We start from the raw sequence: 22509 nt of genomic DNA, 5'->3' as shown, positions 1-22509 counted from the left end.
TAGGAACATCATTTTGAACAACTTTTCTTCTGTACTGCATTACAAAATATTTTTCCTTTCTGAGATATGGGTGATCGAAATTTTGGACTTTTGGCCCCTAAAAACCCTTAATTACGTAACACATGATAAAATCATTACATTGCTTGAATACATAACTGTGGGATAAACATATTTGCTTTTATAATCTATTACAAAATATCCCTCGGTGAAGAGCTATGGGTAAAAGACTTTAGAGCCCTCTAGGTCCCTAATTTGAGGGGCCAGACCCTTTTTCCTGATATCAGCCGAAAGGTCTTGTAAATATAAGCCTTTTTTACATTACATGTTATAATAAAATATTTTCCAGAAAAAAGATACAGAGAGAAAAGCACAAAAATTTACGACGCTTTTTTAATGTCAATTTTCGAGCCCTAGCGAGCTTTGGCGCCAGAAGTGCGAAACTTACAAAACAACAACCATGCAAAACTTCAATCTTTCCTTTACCAACCGTAGAAATTTGAGCTTAATATCTCTTATACTTTAGGAGAACGACAGAAGACAAAATACCCATATAAAAATTAGAAAAATCTCAATATCTCAAAAACGGATGTGACGTCATCAACACAAAATTTTTTTAATCAGGTTCAGACCAATATCTATCATATCTGAATTTTTCATTGAGATCGGCCGAGCCGTTTCTGAGAAATCGCGTGCACAAAAATAGGAAGAAAAAAAATAATAATAATAAGAATAGGGAAAAAGAAACAAAGCAATAACAATAAGGTCTTCCGTTGGAAACGGAAGACCTTAATAACTAGACACGATCTCGTTGCGAGCAACGAGGAGGTCTTCCGTCTGATTTTAGAAATTGAGATTTATGATCGATCTTGATTTTGCTATTTAACAGCTATACATGATTTAAAACAGGAAAAGAGGATCTTCATTTTAGGTGCCTGATACTATTTTGTTTCAGGTGTAAGAGTTTTGTCCAACAAGTGTTTAGAAATTCGTCACCGTTCTTAGGATATCTCAGAAAGAATATTTTAGGGGCCGGACCTTATCTCCTTATTGGGGCCGCTGAAAAAAAATTGTAAGGTTGCATGTTATTAGGGACATTATTTTGAGCATCTTTTCTTTTATACTGCATTACAAAATATTTTTTCTTTTTGAGATAAGGGTGATCAAATTTTTTGGCTTTTGGCCCCTAAAAACCCTTAATTATGTAACACATGATAAAATCATAACATTGCTTGAATACAGAATTATAAGATAAACACATTTGCTTCTATAATATTTCACAAAATATCTCTCAGTAAAGGGCTACAGATTAAAGATTTTAGAGTCCTTTGGTCCCCTAATTTGAGGGGCCAGCCCCTTTTTCTTGATATCAAATAAAAGGTCATTTAATTCTACACAAATTTTGTTCAACAAGTGTGTAGAAATTTGTTACCGTTCTAGAGATATATGAGAAAGAAGGTTTTAGGGGCTGGTCCCTTATCTCCTTTTAGGGGGCTTTTAACGAAATTTTGACGGTTGCATTTTGTTAAGAACATCATTTTGAACAACTTTTCTTCTGTACTGCATTACAAAATATTTTTCCTTTCTGAGATATGGGAGATCGAAATTTTGGACTTTTGGCCCCTAAAAACCCTTAATTACGTAACACATCATAAAATCATTACATTGCTTGATTACATAACTGTAAGATAAACATATATGCTTCTATATTCTATTACAAAATATCCCTCGGTAAAGAGTTACTGGTAAAAGACTTTAGAGCCCTTTAGGTCCCTAATATTAGGGGCCAGCCCCTTTTTCTTGGTATCAAATGAAAGGTCATTTGATTATAAAGACATTTTGTTCAGGAAGTGTTTAAAAATTCGTTACCATTCTTGAGATATCTGGGACAGAATGTTTTAGGGGCCGGTCCCTTATCTCCTTTTTGGGGCCGCTGAACCAAATTTTTTAGATTGCATGTTGTTAAGTACATCATTTTAAGCATCTTTTCTTTTATACGGCATTTCAAAATATTTTTCCTTTTTGAGATATAGGTGATCAAAATTTTGGACTTTTGACCCCTAAAAACCCCTAATTACGTAACATATGAGAAAATCGTTATACTGCTTGGCTTAATAACTGTAAGATAAATATATTTGCTATTATAATTTATTACAAAAAATCCCTCGGTAAAGAGTTATGGGTAAAAGACTTTAGAGCCTTCTAGGTCCCTAATTTGAGGGGCCAGCCCCTTTTTCTTGATATCAGCAGAAAGGTCTTGTAAATATAAACTTTTTTTACATTACATGTTTTAACAAAATATTTTCCAGAAAAAAGATAAAGAAAGAAAAGCACAAAAATTCACGACGCTTTTTTAATGTAAATTTTCGAACCATGGCGAGCTTTGGCGCCAGTAGTGCTAAACATACAAAACAACAATCATGCAAAACTTCAATCTTTCCTTTACTTACCGTAAAAATTTGAGCTCAATATCTCTTATAGTTTAGGAGAACAACAGAAGACAAAATACCCATATAAAAATTAGAAAAATCTCAATATATCAAAAACGGATGTGACGTCATCAATATAGAAAATTTCCTATCAAGTTCAGACCACTATCTATCACATCCTAAAATTTGATTGAAATCGGCCGAGCCGTTTCTGAGAAATCGCGTGCACAAAAAAAGGCAGAAAAATAATAATAACTAGATACGATCTCGTTACGAGTAACGAGTAGGTCTTCCGTTCAATTTTTAAACGATACGATTAAAATATCAATGAAATTTCAAATAACCACTCCATTTCAGATATTGTAAACGATCGTCAATATCCTTTAAAATGCTTAACAAAGAGTTTTGCTTTTTCACATACAGCACATTAAAGATTTAAGATTTTAGTCCCCTAAAATCCCTAATTACCTCATCAATGGGTTTGGAAATTAGTTTTACAAACTGATATTGTTACGATCGACAACTTCGTTAATATAATGCATTTCAATGTTTTGATCGTTTTTAAGGTATGTGTAATAAAGTTTACAAGAGTCTTGGCCCCTCATTTAAGGGGCCAGCCCCTTTTTCTTGAGTTTATTCGAAAGGTCTCACGAATACTAACATTTTTTGTTCTTACACCTATCTAGAATTGCTATTCCCTTTTAAGATACAAATGATTGGATATTTTAGGGGCAAGCCCTCTAGATCCTTAATGGGGACAGACATTGGTGCTTTGATTAATGGAATCGATTAGAATCATCAATGCAAACATTTTCTCTTCTATAATGCTTAACAAAATATGTATCCTTCTTTAGATATATTGTGTCGAATTTTCAGTACTTTGGCCCCTAAAAATCCCTTATTACGTCATAAATGGGCAAAGCAATGATCGTACCTGATAGATATTGTAACGATCAACAACTTTGCTTCTATAATGCATTACAAAATCTTGATCGTTTTTAAGTTATTTGTAATAGAGTTTACGAGTATCTTGGCCCCTAATTTATGGGGCCAGCCCCTTTTTCTTGATTTCTTTGAAAAGGTCTTATGAATACGAACATTTTTTGTTCTTTCACCCATCTAAAATTGTTGATCATTTTTGAGATACAAATGATTGAATATTTTAGGGGCCAGCCCTCTAGATCCTTAATGGGGACAGACATTGGTGCTTTGATTAATGGAATCGATTAGAATCATCAATCCAAACATTTTCACTTCTACAATGCTTAACAAAATATGTCTACTTCTCTAGATATAATGCGTCAAAGTTTAAGTACTTTGGCCCCTAAAAATCCCTAATTACGTAATAAATGGGCGTGGCAATGATTTTACCTAATAGATATTGTTACGATCAACAACTTTGCTTCTATAATGCATTACAAAATCTTTATCGTTTTTAAGTTATTTGTAATAGAGTTTAAGAGTGTCTTGGCCCCTTATTAAAGGGGCCAGCCCCTATTTTTTGATTTTGTTCGAAAGAACTTTAGATTATCTACTACTTTTATTATACATGTTTTAATAAAATATCAACTCATAAAAAGATAGAGATCAAAACGTATGAAAATTTTGAATGAAAATTCGAACCCAATTTTCGAGCCCAGGCGAGCTCCAAGAAATGGCGCCACTGGCGTAAAACAAAATAATAGTGCACAACGTCAGACTATAGACTACCTATCCTAAAAATTTCATAGTCATATCTCTGATAGTTTCTAAGATCAGCTCTGCACAAAATAGGTCGTAAAAAACACCAAAATGGCCGATAAATCGGTACCGGAAGTGACGACAACAACATTTTCAAAAACATATAAAATTCAGATCATGACTCATCATCTGTGAAAAAATGTTGAAAATCGGCCGAATAGTTTTCGAGAAATCGCGTGCACAAAATTTGGAAAAAAAAATAATAATAATAATAATAAGAAACAGTACGAAAACAATAAGGTCTTCCGTTGGAAACGGAAGACCTTAATAAACAAAGCAATAACAAGAAGGTCTTCCGTTGGAAACGGAAGACCTTAATAATAATAACAATAAGAAAAGTGAAAAAGAAACAATAGAATAATAGAAGGGTCTTCCGCTGAAGACGGAAGACCCTAATAATAATAATAAGAATAAGAAAAGTGAAAAAGAAACAATAGAATAATAGAAGGGTCTTCCGCTGAAGACGGAAGACCCTAATAATAAAAGGCTGTTTTGTCTAAATCTTAAAGGAAGAGTGTTTTTCAACTTGTACTACAGTCCAACAGCCCCTTTATGTTGAATATTTTAGTTAGAAAATCAAAAAAAAAAAAAAAAAAAAATGGAGAGAAAGAAATAGAGAGAAAGAAGAAATTTTAGCTCCGGCGAGGCCTTTGCAGGTGTCATAACAGTATTTCAGCAAAGGTTCACGTCAAAACATGGCTGACGCGAAATAATTCCCGAATTTCTCTTTGAATTTGGGGCGTTTCCGCCCGGGACAGGAGCTGAATTTTTGTATGAGATGAGGAACGATGTGTGAGATGTCTGACTACACAGGTTTGGTAACAGTGCAAAGTCATTTGAAATATTGATGCGTGTTTTTGTCTGGAGGGGGGTGAAAAGACCCGAGCTTGATTTTCGTCGTAAATAAATCGAAAGTAGAATTTTGAGGTGTGGATCTCGGATTCGGTTAACGATAATTAGGGGAAGTAAAGTCCTAAAGCAATGACTGATGCATTTTACACATGTATTTCAGTGTTGAGATTTTTTTTCGTGTCGTTTACTATTGTGTTTGACTGTTTTATTTCAACAGGATTGATAAAATCATTATAAATGTAGAAATAACGAAATCAGTAACACGTAAATTTATTCGGTAAAAATTTGATGACAGTAATTTCCATAGTTTTAACATTCATAAGTAGTTCACACGCTATCGTAGATACAGACTAAACGGAAAACAAGAAATATACATGCAACAGAAATATTACGCGGCTGCTTACATCCCTTGTACTGTGTAAATTTGAAGTCCCCGTACAGACTATAAACGCCGCTTGATCTCAGGAATTTCTTCTGAATTGTTCAATCCGCTGCATATTTGGCAGACAATAAGAATGGGGTCCGAGTTACATTTACACAAAATTTCATTAGGATTGAGTGAAGGGCTCGGGAGTTAGAATTTTTTTGTACAGTACGTGTCAAACACGACGATTGAAACCCAAATGCCAAAAAGTTCATAACTCTGTTAATAATGAAACGAATTGGTCTAGTAATTAGTACAGTAATCTAAAATGGTACTAAGTTGATATTAAAGGTCCAAGATTAAAGATCAAGTAAAATCGGGTCAGAAAAACTAAATGATTTTATGAATGGGGGGGGGGGGTCGGTCAGTGACTTCTATATTAAACGGAGAATATTAAATTCTAAATATCACATATTACACAATTTTTAAACAAAATACATATGTTAGAACAATTTATAAGCGTTGTTTTAAAGATGTAACTTTTGATGTTTTTCAACATTTTAACTTTTTTTCAGTATGAATACATAGCTATGGATCTCAATACTCAAATACGAGGAAAAGCGATATTATTGTAACTTCTTTTACTAAATCAAAACAGAATAGAACAGAATCCATCATTTTAAAGATAAAAAAATCAGATCTAAGCACAAAAAGAGGGGGAAAGAAATTCGGAACTCGGGGCTCGAACCCGGGTCGCCTAGGCACATGACCACGACTCTAACGACTGAGCTACTCGGACTCTCGCTTCAGGACTTTGATGCCTAATATCTCGAGAACGCGTTGATCGATTTTTAAACAAATTACATATTCTGAATCAGTAAAAGGGTCACTATAAGGTGTAAAAATCTCAAAGAAAAATATCAAAAAATAAAAAAGTCGAAAAATTCAATTTTTCAAATTTCCTTCCGGTGACGACCGGAAGTGACCGCGGACATTTTCTTGACCGAGGTTCACCAGAAAAACGCTAGATCTATCATCTCTGAAAATTTCAGCCTTTTATCTTTACTCGTTTCTGAGAAACCCGACAGACAAAATTGACTTTTAAAAATCGTAAACGGACGATAACTTCTGACCGGAAGTGTTTTTCCAAAAAATAAAAATTATATATCAGCTTTAGATGAAAACACGTTTATATTGAAAATTTGAGCGAAATCGACCCAGCCATCTCCGAGAAATCGTCTGCACAAAATCGGTAAGAAAAAAAAAGAATAATAATAACTAGATTCGATCTCGTTGCGAGCAACGAGTGGGTCTTCCGTCCAATTTTTGAATAGATAAGATTAAACTTATCAATTCAAAGATAAAATCATAGATCTTAGCGAAAAAAAGAGAAAAAAATTTTGCGGCACTCGAGGCTTGAACCCGGGTCGCCTGGGCCATGTCCACGACTATAACGACTGAGCTACTCGGACTCCGCTTCAGAACTTTGACGCTTAATTTCTCGAGAATGCCTTGATTGATTTTAAAACTAATTACATATTCTTAATCAGTAAAAAGGTCACTATAAGGTGTAAAAATTTCAAAGAAAAATATTAAAAAATAAAAAAGTCGAAAAATTAAATTTTTGAAATTTCCTTCCGGCGACGACAGGAAGTGACGGCGGACCTTCTCTTGACCGAGGTACATTAGAAAAACGGTAGATCTATAATCTCTGAAAATTTCAGCTCAATATCTTTGCTCGTTTTTGAGAAACCCGACAGACAAAATTGACTTTTTAAAATCGTACACGGACGATAACTTCCAACCGGAAGTGTATTTTCAAAAATGGATAAAAAACAATAAACTTCAGATAAAGTCGCGTTAATCTTGAAAATTTGAATGAAATCGGTTGAGCCATCTCTTAGAAATCGTCTGCACAAAATCGGTAAGAAAAAAAAAGAATAATAATAATAACTAGACACGATCTCGTTGCGAGCAACGAGGAGGTCTTCCGTGCGATTTTTAGAATGAAATATGACATCATCGACTTTGATTTTCGACAACAAAACATGTTTTGGAAAAAGGAGTGGAGAACTTATGCTTTATTGTATTGCTTTTTATAAGTTCTCTTGCTTTTTTAAATACTTGCGTTTCTTTCAATTAAGATAGCAAAGACCAAACTTGTTTACCTCTGGTCCCTAAAAACCCTGATTGGGTAACGCAAGAGGAAATCATTATCTAACTTTAATAACCTTTCACAAAATGGCTCTCATTAAAGGGCTATAGATAAAAGATTTTAGAACTCTTTGATCCACTAATTTAAGGGGCAGGTCCCTTTTTCTTGGATTCAAATGAAGGACATTTAATTCTGAACACATTTTTTTCAACAAGTGTTTAGAAATTCGTTTTTAGGTTTTAGGGGCCGATCCCCTATCTCCCTATAGGGGCCGTTTAACGAAATTTTGAAGGTTGCATTTTGTTGAGAACATCATTTTGAACAACTTTTCTTCTGTATTGCATTACAAAATATATTTCCTTTCTGAGATATGGGTGATCAAAATTTTGGGGTTTTGGCCCCTAAAAACCCTTAATTACGTAACACATGATAAAATCATTATATTGCTTGAATACATAACTATAATATAAACACATTTGCTTCTATAACATTTCACAAAATATCTCTCAGTAAAGAGCTACAGATTAAAGACTTTAGAGCCCTTTGGTCCCCTAATTTAAGGGGCCAGCCCCTTTTTCCTGATATCAAATAAAAGGTCATTTAATTCTACACAAATTTTGTTCAACAAGTGCTTAGAAATTCGTCACCGTTCTAGAGATATATGAGAAAGAAGGTTTTAGGGGCCGGTCCCTTATCTCCTTTTAGGGGGCGTTTAACGAAATTTTGACGGTTGCATTTTGTTAAGAACATCATTTTGAACAACTTTTCTTCTGTACTGCATTACAAAATATTTTTCCTTTCTGAGATATGGGTGATCGAAATTTTGGACTTTTGGCCCCTAAAAACCCTTAATTACGTAACACATCATAAATTCATTATATTGCTTGAATACATAACTGTGAGATTAACATATTTGCTTCTATAATCTATTACAAAATATCCCTCGGTAAAGAGTTATGGGTAAAAGACTTTAGAGCCCTTTAGGTCCCTTATATTAGGGGCCAGCCCCTTTTTCTTGGTATCAAATGAAAGGTCATTTGCTTATAAAGACATTTTGTTCAACAAGTGTTCAGAAATTCGTTACCATTCTTGAGATATCTGAGACAGAATGTTTTAGGGGCCGGTCCCTTATCTCCTTTTGGGGGCCGCTGAACCAAATTTTTTAGGTTGCATGTTGTTAAGTACATCATTTTGAGCATCTTTTCTTTTATACTGCATTTCAAAATATTTTTCCTTTTTGAGATATAGGTGATCAAAGTTTTGGACTTTTGACCCCTAAAAACCCCTAATTACGTAACATATGAGAAAATCGTTATACTGCTTGGCTTCATAATTATAAGATAAACATATTTGCTTTTATAATTTATTACAAAATATCTCTCGGTAAAGAGTTATGGGTAAAAGACTTTAGAGCCATCTAGGTCCCTAATTTGAGGGGCCAGCCCCTTTTTCTTGATATCAGCAGAAAGTTCTTGTAAAAATAAACTTTTTTTACATTACATGTTTAAACAAAATATTTTCCAGAAAAGAGATAAAGAGAGAAAAGCACAAAAATTCACGACACTTTTTAAATGTCAATTTTCGAGCCATAGCGAGCTTTGGCGCCAGAAGTGCTAAACATACAAAACAACAATCATGCAAAACTTCAATCTTTCCTTTACCAACCGTAGAAATTTGAGCTTAATATCTCTTATAGTTTAGGAGAACGACAGAAGACAAAATACCCATATAAAAATTAGAAAAATCTCAAAATCTCAAAAACGGATGTGACGTCATCAATGCAAAAAAAACTTAATCAGGTTCAGACCAATATCTATCATATCTGAAACTTTCATTGAGATCGGCCGAGCCGTTTTTGAGAAATCGCGTGCACAAAAATAGGAAGAAAAAAAATAATAATAACTAGACACGATCTCGTTGCGAGCAACGAGGAGGTCTTCCGTTCGATTTTTAGAATGAAATATGACATCATTGACTTTGATTGTCGACAACAAAACATATTATGGAAAAAGGAGTGAGGTACTAATGCTTTATTGTATCGCTTTTTATGAGTTCTCTTGCTTTTTAAATACTTGCATTTCTTTCAAATAAGATAGAAAAGATCAAACTTGTTTACCTCTGGTCCCTCAAAAACCCTAATTGGGTAACGCAAGAGAAATTCATTATATTGTTAGGATATATAAACGTATTTTACCTAATCTAGCTTTAATCACCTTTCACAAAATGGCTCTCATTAAAGGGCTATAGATAAAAGATTTAAGAGCCCTTTGATCCCCTAACTTAAGGGGCAATCCCTTTTTCTTGGATTCAAATGAAAGGACATTTAATTCTGAACACATTTTGTCAACAAGACTTAGTGTTTAGAAATTCGTTACCGTTTTGGAGATATATGAGAAAGAAGGTTTTAGGGGCCGATCCCTTATCTCCTTGTAGGGGCCGTTTAACGAAATTTTGAAGGTTTCAATTTGTTGAGAACATCAGTTTGAACAACTTTTCTTCGTACTGCATTACAAAATATATTTCCTTTCTGAGATATGGGTGATCAAAATTTTGGACTTTTGGCCCCTTAAACCCTTAATTACGTAACACATGATAAAATCACTACATTGCTTTGATACATAACTATAAGATAAACACATTTGCTTCTATAACATTTCACAAAATATCCCTCAATAAAGGGTTAAAGATAAAATACTTTAGAGCCCTTCGGTCCCCTAACTTTAGGGGCCAGTCCCTTTTTCTTGATATTAAATGAAAGGTTATTTAATTCTAAACAAATTTTGTTCAACAAGTGTTTAGATATTCGTTACCGTTTTGGAGATATATGAGAAAGAAGGTTTTAGGGGCTGATCCCATAACTCCTTATAGGGGCCGTTTAAGGAAATTTTGAAGGTTGGATTTTTTTGAGAACATCATTTTGAACAACTTTTCTTCTGTATTGCATTACAATATATATTTCCTTTCTGAGATATGGGTGATCAAAATTTTGGACTTTTGGCCCCTAAAACCCCTTAATTACGTAAAACATGATAAAATCATTACATTGCTTGAATACATAACTATAAGATAAACACATTTGCTTCTATAACATTTCACAAAATATCTCTCAGTAAAGGGCTACAGATTAAAGACTTTAGAGCCCTTTGGTCCCCTAATTTCAGGGGCCAGCCCTTTTTTCTTGATATCAAATAAAAGGTCATTTAATTCTACACAAATTTTGTTCAACAGGTGTTTACAAATTTGTTACCGTTCTAGAGATATATGAGAAAGAATGTTTTAGGGGCCGGTCCCTTATCTCCTTTTAGGGGGCGTTTAACGAAATTGTGACGGTTGCATTTTGTTAAGAACACCATTTTGAACACCTTTTCTTCTGTACTGCATTTCAAAATATTTTTCCTTTCTGAGATATGGGTGATTGAAATTTTGGCCCCTAAAAACCCTTAATTACGTAACACATCATAAAATCATTACATTGCTTGAATACATAACTGTGAAATAAACATATTTGCTTCTATAATCTATTACAAAATATCCCTCGGTAAAGAGTTATGGGTAAAAGACTTTAGAGCCCTTTAGGTCCCTAATATTAGGGGCCAGCCCCTTTTTCTTGGTATCAAATGAAAGGTCATTTGATTATAAAGACATTTTGTTCAACAAGTGTTCAGAAATTCGTTACCATTCTTGAGATATCTGAGAGAGAATGTTTTAGGGGCCGATCCCTTATCTCCTTATTGGGGCCGCTGAACCAAATTTTTCAGGTTGCATGTTGTTAAGTACATCATTTTGAGCATCTTTTCTTTTATACTGCATTTCAAAATATTTTTCCTTTTTGAGATATAGGTGATCAAATTTTTGGACTTTTGACCCCTAAAAACCCCTAATTACGTAACATATGAGAAAATCGTTATACTGCTTGGCTTTATAACTGTAAGATAAACATATTTGCTTCTATAATTTATTACAAAATATCCCTCGGTGAAGAGCTATGGGTAAAAGACTTTAGAGCCTTCTAGGTCCCTAATTTTAGGGGCCAGCCCCTTTTTTCTGATATCAGCCGAAAGGTATTGTAAATATAAGCCTTTTTTACATTACATGTTTTATTAAAATATTTTCCAGAAAAAAGATAAAGAGAGAAAAGCACAAAAATTTACGACGCTTTTTTAATGTCAATTTTCGAGCCCTAGCGAGCTTTGGCGCCAGAAGTGCTAAACTTACAAAACAACAACCATGCAAAACTTCAATCTTTCCTTTACCAACCGTAGAAATTTGAGCTTAATATCTCTTATACTTTATGAGAACGACAGAAGACAAAATACCCATATAAAAATTAGAAAAATCTCAATATCTCAAAAACGGATGTGACGTCATCAACATAAAAATTTTTTAATCAGGTTCAGACCAATATCTATCATATCTGAAACTTTCATTGAGATCGGCCGAGCCGTTTCTGAGAAATCGCGTGCACAAAATTAGGAAGAAAAAAAATAATAATAATAAGAATAGGGAAAAAGAAACAAAGCAATAACAATAAGGTCTTCCGTTGGAAACGGAAGATCTTAATAATAGAATTAAAAAAGGAACCGAAGAATAATAGAAGGGTCTTCCGCTGGAGACGGAAGACCCTAATAATGAAAGGACATTTAATTCTGAACACATTTTGTCAGCAAGTGTTTAGAAAATTTTTGGCCCCTAAAAACCCTTAATTACGTAACACATGATAAAATCATTACATTGCTTGAATATATAACTATAAGATAAACACATTTGCTTCTAGAACATTTCACAAAATATCTCTCAGTAAAGAGCTACAGATTAAAGACTTTAGAGCCCTTTCAATTTTTTTGATTTTTGGCCCCTAAAAACCCTTAATTACGTAACACATGATAAACTCATTACATTGCTTGAATACAGAACTATAAGATAAACACATTTGCTTCTATAATATTTCACAAAATATCTCTCAGTAAAGGGCTACAGATTAAAGATTTCTGAACCCTTTGGTCCCCTAATTTGAGGGGCCAGCCCCTTTTTCTTGATATCAAATAAAAGGTCATTTAATTCTACACAAATTTTGTTCAACAAGTGTTCAGAAATTCGTTACCGTTTTGGAGATATATGAGAAAGAAGGTTTTAGGGGCCGGTCCCTTTTCTCCTTTTAGGGGCCGTTTAACGAAATTTTGACGGTTGCATTTTGTTAGGAACATCATTTTGAACAACTTTTCTTCTGTACTGCATTACAAAATATTTTTCCTTTCTGAGATATGGGTGATCGAAATTTTGGACTTTTGGCCCCTAAAAACCCTTAATTACGTAACACATGATAAAATCATTACATTGCTTGAATACATAACTGTGGGATAAACATATTTGCTTTTATAATCTATTACAAAATATCCCTCGGTGAAGAGCTATGGGTAAAAGACTTTAGAGCCCTCTAGGTCCCTAATTTGAGGGGCCAGACCCTTTTTCCTGATATCAGCCGAAAGGTCTTGTAAATATAAGCCTTTTTTACATTACATGTTATAATAAAATATTTTCCAGAAAAAAGATACAGAGAGAAAAGCACAAAAATTTACGACGCTTTTTTAATGTCAATTTTCGAGCCCTAGCGAGCTTTGGCGCCAGAAGTGCGAAACTTACAAAACAACAACCATGCAAAACTTCAATCTTTCCTTTACCAACCGTAGAAATTTGAGCTTAATATCTCTTATACTTTAGGAGAACGACAGAAGACAAAATACCCATATAAAAATTAGAAAAATCTCAATATCTCAAAAACGGATGTGACGTCATCAACACAAAATTTTTTTAATCAGGTTCAGACCAATATCTATCATATCTGAATTTTTCATTGAGATCGGCCGAGCCGTTTCTGAGAAATCGCGTGCACAAAAATAGGAAGAAAAAAAATAATAATAATAAGAATAGGGAAAAAGAAACAAAGCAATAACAATAAGGTCTTCCGTTGGAAACGGAAGACCTTAATAACTAGACACGATCTCGTTGCGAGCAACGAGGAGGTCTTCCGTCTGATTTTAGAAATTGAGATTTATGATCGATCTTGATTTTGCTATTTAACAGCTATACATGATTTAAAACAGGAAAAGAGGATCTTCATTTTAGGTGCCTGATACTATTTTGTTTCAGGTGTAAGAGTTTTGTCCAACAAGTGTTTAGAAATTCGTCACCGTTCTTAGGATATCTCAGAAAGAATATTTTAGGGGCCGGACCTTATCTCCTTATTGGGGCCGCTGAAAAAAAATTGTAAGGTTGCATGTTATTAGGGACATTATTTTGAGCATCTTTTCTTTTATACTGCATTACAAAATATTTTTTCTTTTTGAGATAAGGGTGATCAAATTTTTTGGCTTTTGGCCCCTAAAAACCCTTAATTATGTAACACATGATAAAATCATAACATTGCTTGAATACAGAATTATAAGATAAACACATTTGCTTCTATAATATTTCACAAAATATCTCTCAGTAAAGGGCTACAGATTAAAGATTTTAGAGTCCTTTGGTCCCCTAATTTGAGGGGCCAGCCCCTTTTTCTTGATTTCAAATAAAAGGTCATTTAATTCTACACAAATTTTGTTCAACAAGTGTTTAGAAATTCGTTACCGTTTTGGAGATATATGAGAAAGAAGGTTTTAGGGGCCGGTCCCTTATCTTCTTTTGGGGGCCGTTCAACGAAATTTTGACGGTTGCAATTTGTTGAGAACATCATTTTGAACAACTTTTCTTTCATACTGCATTACAAAATATTTTTCCTTTCTGAGATATGGGTGATCAAATTTTGGACTTTCGGCCCCTAAAAACCCTTAATTACGTAACACATGATAAAATCATTATATTGCTTGAATACATAACTGTGAGATAAACATATTTGCTTCTATAATCTATTAAAAAATATCCCTCGGTGAAGAGCTATGGGTAAAAGACTTTAGAGCCTTCTAGGTCCCTAATTTTAGGGGCCAGCCCCTTTTTCCTGATATCAGCCGAAAGGTCTTGTAAATATAAGCCTTTTTTACATTACATGTCTTAATAAAATATTTTCCAGAAAAAAGATAAAGAGAGAAAAGCACAAAAATTTACGACGCTTTTTTAATGTCAATTTTCGAGCCCTAGCGAGCTTTGGCGCCAGAAGTGCTAAACTTACAAAACAACAACCATGCAAAACTTCAATCTTTCCTTTACCAACCGTAGAAATTTGAGCTTAATATCTCTTATACTTTAGGAGAACGACAGAAGACAAAATACCCATATAAAAATTAGAAAAATCTCAATATCTCAAAAACGGATGTGACGTCATCAACAAAAAAAAATTTAATCAGGTTCAGACCAATATCTATCATATCTGAAACTTTCATTGAGATCGGCCGAGCCGTTTCTGAGAAATCGCGTGCACAAAAATAGGAAGAAAAAAAATAATAATAATAAGAATAGGGAAAAAGAAACAAAGCAATAACAATAAGGTCTTCCGTTGGAAACGGAAGACCTTAATAAGAATAAGAAAAGTGAAAAAGAAACCGAAGAATAATAGAAGGGTCTTCCGCTGAAGACGGAAGACCCTAATAAGAAACATTACAATCACTATAAGGTCTTCCGTTGGAAACGGAAGACCTTAATAAGAAACATTACAATCACTATAAGGTCTTCCGTTGGAAACGGAAGACCTTAAAAAACATTACAATCACTAGAAGGTCTTCCGTTGTAACGGAAGACCTTAATAAGAAACATTACAATCACTATATGGTCTTCCGTTGGAAACGGAAGACCTTAAAAATGTCATATTTTTCAATCTTTTTATAATGGAAAATATCCAACCATGAGCTTATGACTGTACCTTTTGTTTACCGTTTAAAAAAAAAACGAATTCAAAAAGTAGATTTCAAAGTATGTGTTAAGGATCCGAAAAAGAAAAATATAATGTATATTTTTGAAATTTAAGCATTTCAGTTGTTGCTATATGTGCTCATATTTAAGAACTTCAGTTTGCTGGGAAAACTTGATCTCATAGTTATTCTGCACATAAAATGATTTTGATAATTTTTAAAGTTTATTTCAATAATTGATTTGTATCCAAAGAATGATCTTTAGGACTACAATAATATAAATTTAACTTTAATTAGGGCCTCAAATTGAATAGCTCTTAATTTTCTCCGAAGTTATGACAACAAAAAGTTTATTAATTGTGATGCTTTTGTCAATTTAGTGGTAAATTACAATTTCATAATGTAACCGACACGGACATTGCAGCTCAGTTTGCTCTAAACAAATGAACACTAAAGTCATCGTATTCTGAGTTCTTTATAACTACTTCGGATACAAGAATTGCCACGACATGAATCAACACAAAATTACAGTAGTAAAAGAAAGCCCGAGTATCGAGAGGCTCTCCAACAGCAGACGATTATATTTAAATTCAATCTTTGTGTCAACAAAAGTCATTTTATCTCAATTTACGTGTTTGAACAAAATATTAAAAGCAATATCGCCCAATTTAGTTTTTTAAAGCCCCTGAATCGATTTCGCCTTCAACGAAACTATAGAAGGCGCGAAGGTTTATCTTTTGATGAGTTTATTCGGCGTGATTTTGTTGGTTTTGTAATCTCCCAGCCAAGATTCAGTTCGATCGAAATGAATAGACACTTAAAAATCCGTATTGTCCCTTCTTGATAACAAATGCACCCCAGTGAATATACAGACACTTGCATTGAATTTCATAATGGCATTTCTTTCATTGAGAAAGAATTTTTCCCTTCACTACATAAGGTAAAGTGAAAAGAAATATTTATTTTGTGCAGTATGTTGAAGAAGAGCCTCGTGCCCCGTGTGCTCCCAAGGAACGAGAAATAACACTACAATGGACCCAGACAGTTACAATGCACAGAATGCTGGTAAGTAGCAATAGTAGTGTTACAGTGTTGACCAAGAGTTCAGGGGACTTCTATATATTTGTTAAAACCAAACACTGAACCAGTAAATGAACTTCAAACATCGTCCGCGAGTATATATATATACAGCAAACACTGAAAGTTAGATAACATATAGGAGTTTTAAATAGATGCAGTTTGCATGGCTTTTAATGCGCTGTGGCAACGCACTTTGAAAAAATTACGCACATTGAAATATTTTCAAAATGCGTTAAATCTGAGACCAAATCAGCGTACTATGCAAAAAAAAAAAAAAAATCAAACTACGTTAAGAACGTACATCAAGACACTTAACGCACTTCGCAAAAATATGTATAAATCACAAATTCTTGATTTGAATTTCTAATTTGATGATAGTATGGTGATTTGTTGACAATAGTGAATCTTATTTACCGTCTTTCAGAACGGGGGGGGGGGGGGGGGGGAGGTAACCAATGATACATGCCAATTACCAGTGCCCCACTTAATTGATTACAGGAAGAAGGTCTCCTTCGCCTCATCTTTCCATCCAAAACATGGTATTTAGCAACTTGGGGTAAAATATAAGAAAGGAAAACGAAATACGCTTTGTTGTAGATTAAGTACAGTGATATTGTAGTATATAAAACGAGCAGGCCAAACAATAATTTTTCAAATGGTATGTTAAATAATCTGTAAGTGTTTCAACATAAACCCTATTTTCAAATTTCTAATCAAATAAATCACAACAATATTTAAAAATTTTACACTGAAAAACGTAAAGGTAATTATAAATTTAAGAAATGGAGTGTGTTGGGTTTTTTTTCTCGCAGTGATGTTCTATAAGATCATATTATTTTTGATAAACAAAACTAACATATCTTTTTTTGCACACCAAAGAAATGTTTGTTTATAAGCACATGCTATTAAAGCCAGTTGATTATTATGTTATGCATTGATATCAGAAATCAATATATATCAATCGGTTGTGTTTCTTGCATAGCCCAATGTACCAGACAAAAAGAAAATTTGCGGCATACACACACCCACACACACCAAAAGAAAAGGCAGTTGCTAAGCGATGCAGTTTATGTCATATTTGGATAATTCAAATCTCCTGAGTTGTTCTTTTTGAGTAAATTGTCAAACTACGTAAGCTAATGAGTAAAGAAAAAGACAATCGAGAAACTGTTTATTAAGTTAGCTAAGAATGTATTGGGTTCTTTTCTAAATATATCTCATTGAGCTCAACAATGTTAACACAATCACTTGTTGCTTATAAAAGTATCAAGTATTTCGTCCAACTAATGCACTTTGAAATGTTTTTCAAAGTCCAAACTGTTTCAAAGTGCGTTCGAACAATGCACCCATCATACCATTTTACATTTTACGTTCAACATAATTTTACAAAAAAAGCTACATTCTGAATTTTTATTACATTAAACGGTTTAACATAGAAAGAATCTATAAATAAAACGTTTTGCAAAAAGTTTTCGAATATTTAAAAATAATTATTTAACTTTATCTTAAATTCTAAATTTCAATGTAGAATTTTCAAATTGACTTTCGCGATTTAAACACATCTAACGAAATGCAAAAATCGTCTTTAAAATTTTCATTGATTCATGAAAATATAGTTTAAAAACCCCATGCGATTGTAAAAGAGGGTGGAAGGGGGATACACTGAACCCGTGACAGCGTATTACTGTATCGACAGTGTAAGATACCATGAACACGATAAATGGCATTGACACCTCAATACCTTCAAATCTGTCATACTTAAACTATGAAAGCAGTAATTCCTTCAAGTGTGTAATAATTGTGTTATGGACGCCTGGATACCGTTATTAAGTGTATTATACTTATATTATGGACGCATCATTACCTTTAGGTGTATTATATTATGGAAGTCTTAATACCGTCAAGTGTACTATATTTGTGTTATTGACGCCTAAAAATCCCAGATTACTATGACTAAAAAATGACGTCACTTCCTGTTGTAACAGTGCCGTGATATCTCGCCAGAAATCTATTTACCGGAGGCGTGTTCAGCAGAGCAAGTGCTCTTGAGCGTTCGCAAAAAATGTTGCGTATATAGGGAATTTGGGCGAGCGCTTGTGAGCAACTGTTATGTTGATCACGCCTTTGTAACACAGTTTTTGGCAAGCGCTTGCTCTGCTGAACCAGCCTCTTTGTGTATGACGTCACTTCCTGTTGTTTCAGTGCCGTGGTTTTCTCCCTCAATGCCCCACGTTTACATTAACCAGTCTGAATTCATATCTAATCTACTGCAAACAGTTCATGTTAAACAAGCCGGTGATATGGTTTGACATCCGATACTGTTTCCTGATAGAAACCATAGAAAATATCTTTGACAGATACTTTATAAATTAAAAACCTTTCTGGTCTGCTTTCAGAAAATTTTTCAGAGTTTATAAATATTCGACAGTTGAATGTACCAGTAAACGCTGTAGCAGTATATTCATAAATTAACATGCCTGATTTAAAAAGTAAATTCGTTTATCGTAGAAAAAGGATACAAACGTGACTTTTGTGGTAAGTACAATATTTTATAATCAGACATAAATATTTCTTCATTTAATAAAGAAAAAAGTTTCTTTATTGAGAAACATGGTCCCCTTGTCATAAGGTAGACAAAATCAATTGATCTCTTTTAACAAGGAAAATCGACAGGTGCCATCCAAAAAATAACAATGGATTGAAAATTTATTAGAAATTCCCATTTGTTATGGTCATGTTTTCATATACCTCCACACTGGGATTGTGCAAGGCCAACTTTTATCATTCTTCTCGAAGAATGGTATGGTAAAATTAACAACAAAATACTTTAAAATACAGTAAAATCAATTTAGACTTGTAAGAATTGAAATATTGATCTAAATTTGTACGATTCACAAACATATCTCTTATATTTTTTCTGTACCTTCTCCTCGATAAATTTATATAAATCTGTCAAATTACAAGTTCCGGGGCTACAAGATTAAAAGACTCTCTATACTCTGATTACATAGTTCCATTCTTAGACATTGATTATTGGGAGTTGATTTTAATCAACTCTCCTATGCAGTTACTCTGACAAACTGAAAATGAAACAGTGTTTGGACCAAAGCACAAATCATCGCCGCTGACAAGAATCAGTTCTTGAGAATAATTAATAAATTAGAAATTATATATGTTAAAGCATTGTTTTTCAAGGAAACATATTTATAAATACCTTGAAAATAGTCAGATTTAAAATGGTACGAACAATTTAAATTTTTTTGTGGTTGTATGTATTCTTACTCTAGAGTTCAATATAGTCTCGTTCAACTCGACGCTCGGCTGTCTCCGTAAATCTCCGACAAGCAGAGAGTCTCTCTTGCTTGTCGGAGATTAACGGCGACAGCCGAGCGTTTGGTTGAACGAGACGAGAGTTCAATATTGCTTGGATCCATAAATTCTGCAGAAATATTTCTATCACTGATACATAGTTTGATTGAATTTATTCTATGTTTAAATATTACTTACATGAAACATGATTCATAGGGGTTTTATCAACATTCTTGTGTCGAAAAAGTCCCAAAAATTCATATTATAAAAATGTGCGTAATTCAAATACAGATTAGAAACTACCTGTACTTGTCTTGCAAAATAACATATCATTGATTTTAAAATATATAAACATCGATAAAATCAACTCCCGTCAGTTCTTCGGTACTTTGATTTTTTTTGTTATAAACATCGATAAAATCAACTCCCGTCAGTTCTTCGGTACTTTGATTTTTTTGTTTTGTTATAACTCTCAGTGTATAATAATTATTCTTTAATTCCTTTCATGCAAATGCTTGAAATTTGAAAACTGCCAACCTAGCTTGTCATTTTTTCTAATATTTTTTCGGGTACCATCAAGCTTAATTTGAAGCAAACTACAACGAATCAACAATTTTATAGCTACTTTATTTTCTCCAAGGTCGATTTTTTTCCAAGTGTGAACATCTATAATGTTTACTTTTAAATTCAAATTAATTATAAATCATTTACACATAAATAATTTTAGACTTCTTTTGTAGACCCGGTCGAGGCACCTTCGTTCGACCCTGACATGCAGAGACGGTCAGACGGACGGGCAGTACGCCCACTGGGCTTGGTCGCCCGGGAGAGTCGGTTAGAACGACACATGGAGAAAGCGCTCTTTCGAAACCAGGTCAAGCTGTTAAGTGATCTTATTCAGGCCAGAAAGACACAAGGCGTTTCTTTTCACGACTTGTCGCCGAGACTCGTATCTAGTCGCCTTTCACAGCATTCAGTCACGATCGCTGAAAAGTACAAATATGTAAACAATGCTTTTCATGCTCGTTACTTCAATACCGTCTCTCAGAGTGTACTCAATATAGCGGACAGACGGATGGAGGGATACAACCTTCGAGTTGTCCCTCCTGCATGTCACCGCCAGGCGGAAGCCAGAAACAGGATGAAGTCGGCCCAGTGTGATGTTTTTGGTCCCAAGTTTTGCTCAGACTGCACTCGCATCAAGAAAAGGGTAAAAAGCGCCCAGGATCAGAGGATGTATTTTCCGAACATTTCAATTCAATCTAAAGCTATTGTGGCACCGGAAAGAGTGGAGCGGATTCTGCGGAGTCGGGAGAGGGACTATTTCGTGAGTCCGCGCGGCGGTGATACGACTGTCTACGATCTGAGCAGTATATGTAAGGGTCCCGATGGAAGCGGGCCACACGTTTTTCCGGAAAGTGAAATTCTGAACAGAGTGAGAAGTGCCAAAAAATTGGAAGCTCAAAGGGAGGCGGAAATAGCCGAAAAAGACACTGCTCCTATAGCGCCACCTAGTAGCAGGAGAAACTCGGTGACTCAGTTACCTCCCTTCCCACAGAACAATGACATGCGCGTCACTGTATCGTTTGCCGTATGATACACAATTACCCATCATAACGAAGTTACTTAATCGTTGTTAAAAACTTCTCAAAGGATTATGAGTGATGTATACTTCACGGACATCTTCTCTCATTCATGTTTTCGTTCACACATGAGATTTTTTTTAATACAATATACACATGTAAAAACCAAGATATAAAAGTATTAAAAACATATTTTTCTAAATAATTTTTTTATAAACCTGAAAACGTATACACAATGCATAAACTTTTAAATGTTAGTACATATGTTCATTTAGAAGTTTTAAGTATGCTTATCTGTGTATCTGTGCGCGGAAGTCTTAAATTTTATTACACGCCTTCACGGGAGCCGACCGTTTTGGTAAACTTTATTTCAGAATCATTGGATTATGTTGTTTACAAAACATTAAATAAAGCTTGATTGTTTGAATATTCTCTATAAAAATGGGTTGTCAATTTTAAAGAATTTTTATCTAAATGTCATATTATAACAAACGTTTCAAAGTTAGAATGTTTTTTTTCTCAATCATTGAAGTTATGTGTTACACAATCTACATCATTTGAATTTATTTACCCAAAGATCGATTCCTTTAACAGTTTCGAATATTGATTCAGAAAATTGTTCATAATTTGTCTTGAATGTAGTGAAGAGGGAAAAATCAGAGCATCAATAAATTAAAATTGATTTACCGGTACAAGCATGGATATAAAGTAATACATCGATATATATAATTATATTAAATCAGTGACCATTGGTTGAGGCTAAAACTATTGTTATGTCAAAGATGCTTGTTGGTGTTTTTTTTTTTAAAAAATGATGGGTTTGAACCTTGCCTGGTATATGTAGTGTTAAACTTTTTAAAAAGCTTAACTTAGTTTGGGTCCGAAGTAGAATTGAAAGGTTAAAATGTATAATGCAAAAAACCCAACCCCAACAATAATTGCGTCACGCCCTGTCCGCCTTCGAAATGTAACAGAGATCATCACATGGTGTCGTGACGTCATGGAGACCATTTACCGAACAACTGATTGAACTTACAAAAGTTATATAATGCATCAAAGACGAACGAGTTCCGATCATCAGCGATTTACGAGTAAGTCCATATATTTAGTATTCTAGATTCCTTCGTCTTTTGAATCCTTTGAAAAGTACAGAGTAACACAC

General features: G+C 33.9%; 1 protein-coding gene across 2 annotated transcripts; it reads left to right on the top strand.

Annotated features, from left to right (window-relative positions):
* Positions 1 to 16182: 16182 nt before the first annotated feature.
* On the top strand, positions 16183 to 21774 carry LOC117691583 (uncharacterized). Of its 2 annotated transcripts, none has more exons than XM_034477937.2 (2): positions 16183 to 16440; positions 20505 to 21774. In XM_034477937.2, exons 1-2 carry the CDS (start codon positions 16407 to 16409, stop codon positions 21359 to 21361), a joined length of 891 nt encoding a protein of 296 aa, XP_034333828.2. In that variant the 5' UTR covers positions 16183 to 16406; the 3' UTR covers positions 21362 to 21774. The 2 variants fall into 2 exon arrangements, with proteins under 2 accessions (XP_034333828.2, XP_034333829.2); XM_034477938.2 differs by lacking the exon at positions 16183 to 16440 and adding an exon at positions 18831 to 18990.
* The last annotated feature ends 735 nt before the right edge of the window (positions 21775 to 22509 follow it).

This window comes from Magallana gigas, chromosome 9 (genome assembly GCF_963853765.1).
Source record: "Magallana gigas chromosome 9, xbMagGiga1.1, whole genome shotgun sequence".
NCBI lineage: Eukaryota > Metazoa > Mollusca > Bivalvia > Ostreida > Ostreidae > Magallana > Magallana gigas.
The sequence above is the reverse complement of the archived record's forward strand: the minus strand, read 5'-3'. Positions and strand labels throughout refer to the sequence as shown.

What these genes read in the sequence shown, in the direction of transcription:
- LOC117691583 (XM_034477937.2), top strand. Translation starts at nt 16,407, where the DNA reads ATGGACCCAGACAGTTACAATGCACAGAATGCTG. An exon ending in TTACAATGCACAGAATGCTG is followed by an intron (nt 16,441 to 20,504) that starts GTAAGTAGCAAT and finishes CTTCTTTTGTAG; the next exon opens with ACCCGGTCGAGGCACCTTCG.